The sequence below is a fragment of the Athene cunicularia genome (assembly GCF_003259725.1).
Source record: "Athene cunicularia isolate RWA chromosome 28 unlocalized genomic scaffold, athCun1 chr28_part1, whole genome shotgun sequence".
NCBI lineage: Eukaryota > Metazoa > Chordata > Aves > Strigiformes > Strigidae > Athene > Athene cunicularia.
Genome location: NW_020799139.1, coordinates 2,522,270 through 2,534,012, shown reverse-complemented (window position 1 = coordinate 2,534,012; position 11,743 = coordinate 2,522,270). Strand labels below are relative to the sequence as shown.

General features: G+C 57.9%; 1 protein-coding gene and 1 long non-coding RNA gene across 2 annotated transcripts in view; one reads left to right on the top strand and one right to left on the bottom strand.

Moving 5' to 3' along the window:
• Positions 1 to 2,423: 2,423 nt before the first annotated feature.
• On the top strand, positions 2,424 to 10,840 carry BSG (basigin (Ok blood group)). The gene is made up of 8 exons (XM_026864897.1): positions 2,424 to 2,642; positions 4,150 to 4,306; positions 5,990 to 6,078; positions 6,568 to 6,695; positions 6,886 to 7,159; positions 9,262 to 9,286; positions 9,590 to 9,654; positions 9,855 to 10,840. Exons 1-7 carry the CDS (start codon positions 2,540 to 2,542, stop codon positions 9,645 to 9,647), a joined length of 834 nt encoding a protein of 277 aa, XP_026720698.1. The 5' UTR covers positions 2,424 to 2,539; the 3' UTR covers positions 9,648 to 9,654; positions 9,855 to 10,840.
• LOC113489285 overlaps positions 4,830 to 11,743 on the bottom strand; it is a 21,292-nt gene continuing 14,378 nt past the window's right edge. The window contains exons 2-3 of the long non-coding RNA XR_003400022.1: positions 8,591 to 8,593; positions 4,830 to 4,840 (exon numbers count right to left, since the gene is read on the bottom strand). This is a non-coding gene — a long non-coding RNA (uncharacterized LOC113489285). The remainder of the gene's footprint in view (positions 4,841 to 8,590; positions 8,594 to 11,743) is intronic.

Genomic DNA, 11,743 nt, shown 5'->3' with positions numbered 1-11,743 from the left:
GTGACTTGGGAAAACGTTATCTGGGCCCGCCTGGTCCCGCACCCCCTGCGCAGATACCGCACTGCGTCCGCGCCGCCCCGCACGCCGGCTCCTGCCTGGGGCCGGTCCCGCTCGCAGCCCCTCGCCGCTTTGAGGGGTCCCGGCGGGTTGGTGCTGGCCGTGCCCCCGCACCCCGGGCTCGCAGGCGCTTTCCCCGGCCTCGAGTGCCCGGGATTTGCGGGATTTTGGGTGTCTGGTCGCTTTGTGACGGGAGCAGAGAGGTGATAATCCCCGGCGCTTGCTGAAACTTTCCAGCATGAACTGCCCAAGTGCCTCTAACTCGGAGCAAATAACCTTGCAGCAGCTTGTTTTGTCAGCATCGAATAATCACCTTGTATCTGTGAGGAAAAAAACCTTGATCTTTACTGGCTTCCATTTTAAATCAGGCTGTAGTTAAAATGGGACAGGCTTCTACAAGTGCTGGAGTCAGCTCCGTGACTTCAAAATGAGGTGGTTGGGAGTGTTTAATCACAGGCCTGTGATGTGAAAAACACCCTCATCTGGCACACAGGTCAGTTCTGGAAGCGAAACTCGGTGTGCGAGGAAGCTGCTCGCAGCCAATACCCCCGCACGTCCTGTGGGACCCCTCTCGCCTCCCCCTTTAACATCAGTATCAGCCTTTTAGAAGTGTCTTGGCCTCAGGGGAGGGCCAGAACTCTCCTTCCTTGTCCAGGCCTGTTTATTCTTTAAGACTTTTAAAGCTTTGGTATGTAAAGCTGATTTTTTCCTCTCAGAAATGTGTAGTTGCTTTATTTTAGAGTTCCTGAAACTTGCCTTGCAGACTTACTTGCATTTTTCTTGAGTTTGGACAAACTTGGGTTTATAATACTGGTTTGTTCCTACGCTCACAGAAAATGGTCATGGGATTTCTTACTAAAGCACCTTTAGACGTTCAAAAAACAAAGAAAAAATTGGCTCCCAAACCCACCTCCTTTGTGCCTGTCCGTCACGGTACGCACGTGGAGGGTTGTACGTGGCCATGAACTTCAAATGCTTTACAACCGAGTGAATGACTTCCCTGAGAGCCATCTTGGGTGGGGGATGCCCGCCAGCCTGCTGTGGAGCTGCAGCCGGGGTGCAGGAAGGACGTGTGGCAAGCTTAACTAATTCTTCTTAAACCTGACGGAGGTTGAGTCACGGCCGTGACCTTGACGCCCGAACGTTGCCTCTTCCTGAAGCGATGTGGCTGGAGCCTCCCCCCGCGGCTCCGGGCCCTGTCCTGCTCCCGGCGGTGGCTCGGGCCGCGGGGGGCCGCCGGCCGCTGTCCTGTGCCTGGCTCCCGGCCCAGGGACGTTGGCAGCTCAGCCTCCCGCAGCCCAGTGCCTTTGGCCAGTCTGTTTTCCAAAGCTCTTGCTGCAGGAGCGGTTTGAGAAACGCCCCGCTCCCAGCCTGCAGCTGCTCCTGGTGCTTTTCAGCTGTTTGTTGCTGGTGCAGCTCTGCGGTGCTACCTCGCCTGAGATGAAGGGGCTGATTTTGCTGTTTGTTCGACAACAAACGGGATGTGTTTTCTCACCTGGCTTGTAACATCTTGTAGACTCCAAGCGGTTCCTCCCCCCAGAAGAGCTGTGACCTTCACGCCGGTTTAACGTCTCTGCGGGGACCTTAGTGAGCGGCATGAGGGCGGTGGAGGGTCCGGCGTGTGCAGCGATGGGTGGTCCCCGCGCCCCCCCAGCTCACGGTCACTCACTTCGGGTGGTGCAGCCAGGGCGAAGGGGTCTGTTCCTCTGGGGGAGGGGGGGGACGAGGCGCTTTTCCTGGTACGGCTGCCCAGAGGGAGGCTGCGGGGGGGCTCGGGCTGTGCGCCCGCAGAGCCAAGGGGCCCCGTCCCGCAGCACGGGGACGCTGGGTTTGTGGGGGGGCTGTAGAGGCTGGATAAGCCCTTGCAACAAAAATCTGTCCTTGTCTTCATCCCGGGCTAGAAGCCCCAGCGAGCCCCCCTGCACAAGGTGGCGATGCTGTCGCTACTGTGGGGGTCTCGTCTGGATGGTGGCAGACGATGTGCTGGCCTGTGTGCTCTGGGTTTGCAGCAGGCGCAGAGGGTATTGTTGGCTGGAGATGCAACAATTAAAAATAACAGCCCCGTCAGAGCTGGGCAGAGCTCAGAGCTGGGAGGGGAGGGAGGGGAGAGCGTGCTGAGCTAAGATTGTGTGTGGCCTCTTCTCAGTGGCTGAATATTTTTTTTTTTTTTTTTGCTTGTAGAAGGTGAATTCTTGCTTTGCACTAACACTTTGCACTAATACCTCTTCAACTCATAGCTGGTTTTATAAAGTCACCGCTGTCTCAAAAGAGACTGACTCAGGACAGCGTCGAGTTGTACTGCGAGGCGATTGGTAACCCTATCCCCGAGATCCAGTGGTGGTTTGAGGGGAACGAGCCAAATGAGACCTATGCTCAGCTCTGGGATGGCGCACGGCAGGACCGTGTCAAAATCAACGCCACCTACAACCTGCACTCCACCAGCACCATCTACATCGCAAACCTCACAAGCGACGACTCAGGCATGTACGAGTGCCGGGCCAGCAACGACCCCGACCGCAACCACTTGTCGAAGAGCCCCAAAGTCAAGTGGATCCGTTCCCAGGCAAACGTTTTTGTCATCGAACGTGAGTGGCCATGCTGAGGCCTTGGCACTTGCTCGGACACTGGTGTCTTGAGTCTCCTGCCATGCTCACCCCCGCACCCGTGTCCTGTGGCTCCCGAAAGCTCCCCTCACCCTCCCGCCCCGGCTGTAGAACTGAGAGACTCCCACCCTCTGTCATCTCCCTCACCACCCGTGACTTGACCTGAACTGGCCCTGCTCAAAAAGGGTTGTGGCTTCCCAACCAAAACGCCCTTCGGCAATCCCGCGCCTTTTCCGGAGCCAAAGACCTGGAACCTGCTGCTTATTCCTGAGTGCCTCCGAGTCCCTGTGCTGGCTTGCGGAATCGAGTCTTGATTCTGCGTAGACTCTGCCCTAACCACCACTGACAAACCGGCCCTTCCCTACAGCTCGTACAGCTTCTGCTCCTCTCAACAGTCGTGCTTTAAGCTCGCTTTCTTGCTTGAGATAGAAGCTGTGGGGAACAAAACTTGCTTTGAGTTTCTCCAGATGCAACCGTTTTTGAAGTGGCCGTGTCTGTGTGCGACACTGAGTGTGATGTAGCTGCTTGTCCTGTGGGAGCGGCCACCGGGCCCCTCCGCTCGTGGGGCTGGGGGCAAGCAGGGGCTGCTCTGGGTGGTAGAAACCTGGGGCAGGGGGAGGGGGTTTAACGTCCTCCACAGGCCTGGCCATGAATCCTGGAGTTCGCAGAGCAGTGTAGCGTAATGTGCGAGGGAATACAGAACTCCAGCAGAACCTTCATCAGTGGAGCTTGGGTAGAAGGAAAAGTAAAATGCCCATCAGCCCTGTGCAGAAATCGTTCCTCCCCAGAGGTTGCGGTGGGGAGGAAGGTCGGCAGCCGGGTGCCACCAGGGCTGTGTAATGGTGCCGCTAATGGCAGCTGTTTTCCTGGACGGCCTCCCGCGAGCAGAAATGCCCGAGTCATCTTATGTTGCATGATTTACTGCTGCTGGGCGCGCGGAGGCCTAGGACCTTTTGGAGTCCTGGTTCTGTGTGTTCTCCCTGGAGAAAATCTTAACTCTGATCTCTTGGGTGGCATCAGGGGATGCACTTACTGCTGGCATATGGTCTCGTTTGCTGTCCCTCACCGTGGGGTCTGGGCTGCCCCCCGTTAGGTTACCTGGGGGTGTTGGGATCCGCTCAGGGCCTGGGTTGGCCCCGGGAGCGTTGGTGGCTCCTGAGAGCCGAGTGCCGCGCTCTTGTAACTGCCCTTCGCAGGGCGACCGATTCCATTGCTGACTGGACGCCCGGCGCCGCTGGGGCCACACCATCATAGGGAGAGCGGGGCCTCAGCTGGCCGGAGCACGCGGCGGCGGCCCCGCTCCTGTTGCTGGCCCGGGGCTCTCCTGGGCTGTGTGACCAGTCCTGGTAGGAGGCTGGTTGCCCAGGTAAGTGAAGGCTGTGAGGGAGACGTGGAGCTGCGGGGTTGGTACCTGTTGGAGGTTCTCGGGCAGGGACGTGACCTCTGGAATACCAGGCGTTAACTTGGGTCAATTTATTTACAAATGCAGGTCCAGACATCAAAACTTACATAAACAGGGTTGCTGACAAGCTGATCCTTACCTGTAACATGACGGGGCCTTACCCTGCCATCAAGGGCCACGAGTGGGTGCACAACGACAAGATTCTGCAAACGGACACAGAGTCGACTCCTTTCACCAGTTACACGTGAGTGTCGGGGGAAGGTCGGGTAAGAACCTGAATGGGGGGGACTGGCTTTTACCAGAGGCAGTTAATGTTTCCTGTCAGCTGAACCCAAAGCTGAGTGCTTGCAGTCTTGCTTTTAAGCCTCAGAACATAAGATGAGCTAAACAAAGTTTTGGTAAGGCCCAACGTTTCCTCCCTTACGGGGAGGAGGAGGTGAGAAGGAGAGGGAAGGGGGAGTTTTGGAAGCAAATCCCCTCCCGCTAAGAGGCTGTTCCGTTCCCAGTGGGTGCCGCTGGGCTCTGGGCTGCAGCGTGGCTGCGGCTGCTGCTGGGCCCGGGGCCGCGCTGACACCCGTGTGCCAGAGCCCTGCCCGGGGCAGGACGGCGGCTCCCGCTCCCCGGAGGAGGCCGCGTGTGAGACGGGAGACTCGGGCCTGTGTTGTCTCTGCCTCCGGGGTTTATGTACCTTTCCAAAGTCCAACTGCTGTGACGACCCAGCTGGGAAGCGGCACTCGGTCCCCGGGGCCGCTGCGGGGTGTCGCCGCGGGGCCGCAGCCTTATCGTGGTGGCGCAGGGAGCCCCCCCTGCCCAGCCGGGCCTGGCTGGCAGCGACCCAGGCGCTGGAGAGGCATCATGTCCTTTTGTATCGCAGTGCCGACGTGCCTGTCTCCCCATAGCAACACAGAGCTGAACAAGGATTAAAGTATTTATAACCCAGCCTCCCTCGCGTGACCTCAATTCCTCAGCTGAGTGGTTTTTTGGAAGTGGGAAGCGCCGTGCACAGCAGAACTAACAAACAGGCTGTTGTCCCGGTGCAGCCATGGGACTGAGACTTCGCCTGCCCCTTCCTTCCGTGGGCATTGCTGAGCGCAGAATGAGGTGTTTGTTGTGGTGCAGCGTAATCCACTAAATCTCATTGCAGCAGCTTTACAGAAAGGAAAACGGGAGAGTTCTCCCCACTCTTGGATTAGCCCAGAGAACCCAGCCCGGGTGTTCCTTTGCCACCCCTGTGCCTTGTTGCAGCGGGTTTTCCTGCGTCCTTCCTCAGCCCTTGCCTGGCTCTTGGAGGGGACCGCGGGGCCGCGTGGGGCGTGTGGCCGCGTCCTGGGTTGTGTGAACTCGGGGCCTCTCCTGCTGCGCTTCTCGTTCTGTTGGCTTTGTTCAGTAGGGTGCTAAGCAAACAGAATCTTTTTTTAAGATGAGCCTGGGGTTTGTGTGCAAGGGGGAAGAGCAGAGTTTGCCACCTCTGAAGCGTACGTACGGCACCGCACCTGGTGATGGGGTGAGGTTGTCCTGGTCCTCCTGGTTTTCTTCATCAATCCTAACTAACAGTCCAGGTCTTATGGTTTTTTTTTTTTTCCCTCCGTAGAGGCTCTGACAGCAAGAGTGCTTTGGGTTAGGGAGGGAGAGCTGCTGGTTTTCAGGATTCAGGACACAAGATCAGGAGGCCCCAGTGGTCACTGACCTGACAGACCCGTGTCAGACTTGAAATCCTGGTCTGCTGCCCTCGGTGTGTGGGGAGAGGAGGGTCGAGGGTTGGGTTGCTGCAGGTACCTGGTGTGGTGTAAGTACTGGTGCTGGAATGGGAGAAGTGGCCTGTGCAGGGAGGGGACTGCTGATGCTTGCAGATGTCTGTGGGTCCAGGTTCGGTGTCTGGATCAGTCAGTTGTGCTGGACCCTTGTCTGACATCCTGGGTTTTGGCAGAATCGAGGGGAAGTTGGAGGAGCACTCCGGCATCTATGAGTGTGTCTACAAAACAAGCCCAGATATAACAGGACAAGTGAACATTTCAGGTAACTTCATGTGTTCTTGGTGTGAGGGGGGGAAGTGGGGAAGCTGTGATCTCCTGAGCACTTTGCTTTGGTGTCTTTCCAGCTTCTTGAAAAGCTGCTTCTAGCCCGTGTTGGTCATAAGGCCGCAGGACTCTGCAGTGCTGCCAGACGGGCTCTGCGAGGCAGCTGCGCTCTGTCGGGCAGCTGAGGTGTCTGTGGCTCTTGGAGCTTGCCTGGGATCAGCCTTCTGCTGTGGGCGTGTTCCCACAACAGTAATGGCTCATACCTGGTGGACAAACCTCTCTGAGCCTGTCTCGGGGCAGGTTGATGTGCTTTCCTCTAGGGAAAGGCCAGGCAATGGCTAAGCGGGGGAATAGACCCGCTAACACATTTCTTAAGCCAAAGTCAAGCTTTGTGGGTAATATTGCCTGATTCTGGCTAGGTGGGCTGCAGGAGTACCGTCTGCTAGGTGTTTCCTGTGAGGTGTCTGATTTTCTTCTCTGGCCGTAGTTTCGCCCCAAGTGATGGCCTACAAGAAATCTGAGCATGGGAATGAGGGGGACACCGGCGTGCTGACCTGCAAGAATCCCTCCTTCCCCCCTGTCAGCTTTTGGGCCTGGTACAGAAATGGTCATGAGGTAAGTGCTGAGGTTTGCTCTTTGTCCCCTCCTGCCAATCCTGCTGTCCGCAAAGAGGTGTCGGAGCTCGTCTCCTCGGAGCGAGTTGGTCCAGAGCCCCTCAGCACCACGGCGAGGAGGGTTTCTGCAGCGGCTGCCTCGCGTCGGCGCTGCCCTGAGCACTCCGTCCCCTCCCTCCTCCCTCCCTCAGCTCATCGTCAATGGTTCTGGTCGATACATCATCAAGTCCAGTGGCAACAAGACAGAGTTACGCATCCTTAAGCTGAACATTGAGGAGGATACAGGCGACTACCACTGCAACGCCACCAACAGCTACGGCTCCGGTAGTGCTGTCGTCAACCTGCGCGTGCGCAGCCGCCTGGCAGCACTCTGGCCCTTCCTGGGGATTGTGGCAGAAGTCCTCGTTCTTGTCACCATCATCTTCATCTATGAGAAGAGGAGGAAGCCAGATGAGGTTCTTGACGGTAAGAGGTGCCTGGGGCTAAATCTTTCTGGGGAGGCTAAGTAACTTCTAGGGTGCAGGCAGAGTGTTCTAGAGAACCTGGCGTGCCCTCCGTCGGGGAGGGGGGGGAGTTAATGTGAGGGAGGGTGCTTGGGGCGCTGCTTGTAAAACCAGGGTAGTCCTTTACCAGGCTACTTTAGCTGTGAAGCTGCAGGTAATTGCACTGTTTGACAGCCTCCAGCAAGCTGGGCTTTTGGCTCTGGAGGGAGATAAGATTTAGCACAGGTCGGTCTGACCTTTTGTCTCTCCGGTTCCTCTGCACTTTGCTCAAGTGCCTCATGCCGGTGTCTGGGGGACTGGGTTTTCTTTGGCAGCTGATGCTCTGGTGGAGCTGATTTCTGGATGGGTTGTGGAGCTGTTCTGGTGCTCTGGCAGTGACTACATGAGACCAGGCTCAGCTTAAATCAGGTTCGGTTCATGGATCTGTTTTCGGTCCTCAGATCCACACATCCTGACTCTCTGGGACTTCCTCAAAGCCTAGCGCTATCTTTAATCTGTTCTGGAAATATCGGCTCCTCCCTTTCCTTATCAGTAAGAATCTGCATTGTGTTAGCCCAGCTGCCCCTCCCTTATCTGATCCAGTTAACAATGAAGTGTAAATGTTGGTATCCTTCCTGACCCCGAGCCCTCTGCAGGGAACAGCACATCAGGTGGGCTGAGCCTGGGAGGTGCAGGAGGGACTCGTAACCCTTCCCTGACCGTGGGCTCAGAACTCGCCTCGGGGCGGTTTTCCCAGGCAGATGCTTTGCCCTCTGACACCCTTGGCTGGAAGGCAGATGTTGTCTTAAGCTGCATCTTCCAGCAGAAAAAACTACAGCCGGAGTGTTGAGTGATCTGGCTTCTGATGGCACCGGCCGGGTGCGGGTCGTGTTGGTCTGACCGTGGGAGCTGCAGCAGAGGCTTTGAGAGACCAAGACGGGGCCCTCGGCTGTGGGTGAGGGTGCAGCTCCGCACCCCTTCGGGAATTGCCCACGGCCTTGCACTTCCCTGGTGTGAAGGGCTCCTCTGTCCCCGAGAGTCCCTCTGGGAGGAGGCGGCAGGGCCCGCGTGGCCAGGAAGCGGCTGCTCCCGTTACCTGGTGTCATTGCGGTCGCGCTGTGGGGACTCTGCGGAGGGTGTTGGTGTCCTGGCTGGTGCCACTGTTCCACCCCCCTCCTCTGCTGCTGGGTTTGCCTCAGATGTCGCCATGGAAGATTGTTTCAGCATCTGTGAGCAGATCTTGGTGCCCGAGGCCCTCCGGTGCTCGGAGTGGGGGCCTGGCCTGTGGTGAGCGGCCCCAGGGCTTGGCACCATTGGCAGGTGTTTTCTCCGCCATTTCCCCGCAGCAGGGATGTGGCGAGCAGCTCGTGCATTTTGGCTTCACAAGGCCTGGGGGGAGGGAGGAGGGTGTCACACCCTTGCTCCCCAGGCATCCTCATCTGATCCCCTCTGCCCTCTCTCGGGGTCTGCTGGGACCTGGGGGCCGGTGGGCCGTTGGGGGGGGGAGCTGCAGGGCGATGGCTGCGGCCATGCCACCCCCCCAGTGGACCTGGGGCTTGTCCCCGGTTTTAAGTGCCGGTGCTGAGGATACCCAGGGTGCAAACATCAGGCAGGAGTTGGCTGGCAGCAGTCCTGCTTTGGAGGCTCCCAATGCTTCCCCGCGTAATTCAGGTTCCGTAGCATCTCGGGTTGTCCCAGGCTTATGGAGCTGCCAGACCTGACCTGCTGATTGGGATGGGGGGGGGGGGGGTGGGGTGTGACTTAATTATCCTCCGAGCCAAGGCTGCCCTGTGCCAACACAAGCCACAGGAGCTTATGTCTAAGTTTGTGCTTAAGCTTAGACAAGAAGCAGCTTAAAACTCATGCGGAGGGTGGTGGTGTTCTGGGGTAGCCCCGGCTCTGCCAGGCCCTGGCGAAACAGGAGCCCGTGGACCAGAGAACCTTTGGGTTCAGTCTGTGCAGGTGGGAGCATCCCGTAACCCCTCAGGGATGCAGCCCCCAGCGTTTTAAGAGGTGGCAGAGGCTTCTTACATGCTCTTCCCTGATTCTGTTCTTTCTTTTTCCTGTGCTGTCCTGAACGTGAAGATGATGATGGAGGTTCTGCACCACTGTAAGTACTTTGCTTTTTCCTATTTAGCCAGACTTGTACTGCCAGGTCACATCCCTCCAGGGAGTCTGCTCTGAATATCAAAACTAGCTGGTGTGGGAGTAATGCGCTGGCTTGCTGGGTGGGAGACCTCCCCCCACCCTAGTGTGTGTATAAATCACCCCAGCCGGGATGGCACCAGTGCCTCAAACTGACGCTGTTCTGGTAACTAATCTCACCTCAACCATCTCTCTGGACCTGAGTTACATCAGCGGGGAGGGTGTGGCTCTGCTTGCTCTTCCCTCACGGCCCCTTTTCTCTTTCCAGGAAGAGCAACGCCACAAACCACAAGGACAAGAACGTCCGCCAGAGAAACGCGAACTGAGAGCAGGGGCCAGGTGGGTGCCGCTGCCCGGGCAGGGCCGAGCCCGGGGCTGTGTGTGGGACTGGGAGCCCGTCTGCCCGAAGGGGCGGGAGGGTGCTGGGAGGGTGCTGGGCTGTCCTGGGGGGCTCTGACGTGTGGGAGGGTTGGGGCTGCCCCCTGGCCTCGCGGGTGCAGCTGGGTTATCTCATGGGCTTTTCTTTCTCTCCTGCCAGGTGACACGTAGATGAGGAATTCATCCGGACAATTTTGTTTTCTTCTAATTTTTTTGGTAAAATAGCACCATGAAATATTCTAGTGCATCCTTGCGATTCAGTTAATTCACTTTCTAAGGAAACTTTTATGTTGTAGAATCTAAAATACACTTTTTTTTTTTTAAAAAAAAAGAGTTGTGGGAGGGTTTTTCTACCTGTAAATGTAAATCCCTTGTTTCTGATAGTTTAGGTCCCAGGCTGTCTCTATTGGAGGTTTCTTTGTGTTGGTGCGGAGGGGCTGGGTGGGAGCACAGCTGGGATCTTCCTCGCCTCTGGGAGAGCAGGGTCTGTTGGGGAGGGCCGTTCTGAAATGCCTCCTTGCCCCCCCCTCGGGGTCTGGGGCCCTTCAGGGAGCTGTGGGTGAGACCCGAACTCGCGTGGTGTGGGCAGTGCCCCCGGCAGGGCTCTTGCCCTGCCCTGATGCATGGGCCTGGGGGAAGCTGCTTTGGTGACCGCCTGGAGCTGACCCGGCCTGACCCCCAGCTTGGGGAGGTAGTTCTGTGTCTGGCAGGGGAGCGGCAGGGCCCCTGCGAGCCACGGGGCCGGGGCCACCAGGCATGTGTGGCTCTTGGCGAGGACGGTCTGGGCCCGTGCCACCACCCCGACACCTCAGCAGATCCCCCTGGGCTCCTCCAGAACTGCTGCGGGTTACTGGGACAGCCAGGAGCCCCCCTTAGAGCTCAACACTGGATGAACATTTCACTGTTAACTTATTTCAGGGGGTGCTGGTGTGTCCCCAGTAGCTGCAGCGGGGCAGGGCGCGGGGCTGGGGCGGTTTAACGGCGTGTTTGTGTGTTCTTGTGCTTGCACCATCTCGATGTTTGCGTGACAGGAGCCTGAGAGCAGGCGGACGCTCAGTGCAGTCTAATACCTTTATTGCTGGGTAGCTTTGAACTGTTCCATCTGTTAACACACTTCACAAATAAAGATGATTCCTTTTTTTTTTTTTTTTCTCCCCAATCTTTGGACTCTGGTCTCTCCTGGCTGGACCCTGGCTTGCCTGACCTGCTGACTCATTTCAAGCTCCCGGGGTGTAGAACACGATGCTGTGTCTCAGTTTGGTGCCAGCTCTGGCTGCAGATCCGGGGGTGTTTGAGCCTTGGGGAGGGGAGCTGAGCCCAGCGGTGCTCTGCAGAGCCTGGGGGGTGCTGGTCTCTGGGGACAGGTGTCACCTCGATGCAGCCTTCCTCAGCCTTGTGGGGCCGAGGCTCAGCCCCAGCCTCTGGGAGCACTCACAGGACATGCTGCTTGTGTGTCTCAGCCTTCCATAAGCAGTTATTTTTCTTTTTCCCTGCCCTTTCCTGGGGGGAGAGCAAAGGTGCGAGGCCTCTGCTGCCTTTGTGTGCAGCATGGTGCCTGTGGAGAGGACAGAGGATGCGGAGGGGGGTCCCTCTCCTGCAGCCTGTGCTTCTGCCCACGCTCCTGCCCTTGGAGCGAGGTGGGGAGGCTGTCGGTTGGAGAGGAGCAAGCCCTGCCTGCCCCGGCCCCGCCGACCGTGTCAGCCGTGGCCGTGTGGCCTCTCCCCGTAGCCAAACATTTCTCCCCACCCAGGAAGGAGTAATTATGGAGTGTGGCTGCTGGCAGGGCAGTGCCCAGGGAGCTGCTGCCTGCAGTGTGGTGGCCCATGGGTCTGGCAGCGGTGCCGGGGGTCTGGTCCCTTCAGAGTGTTTCTGCCGCCCCGGTGTGCCGGCTGCCGGGCTGGCCCTAGGGCTGGCGGGGCAGCGTGGCTCTGCGGCACGTAAGTGGGTTATGCAACCCCTCCCCAGCCAGCCTCGTGCTGGCGGGTGCCATCCTGGTGAAAAATCAATGCATGGCTTAATTTCCTTGATGAGGATTATGGGTCCT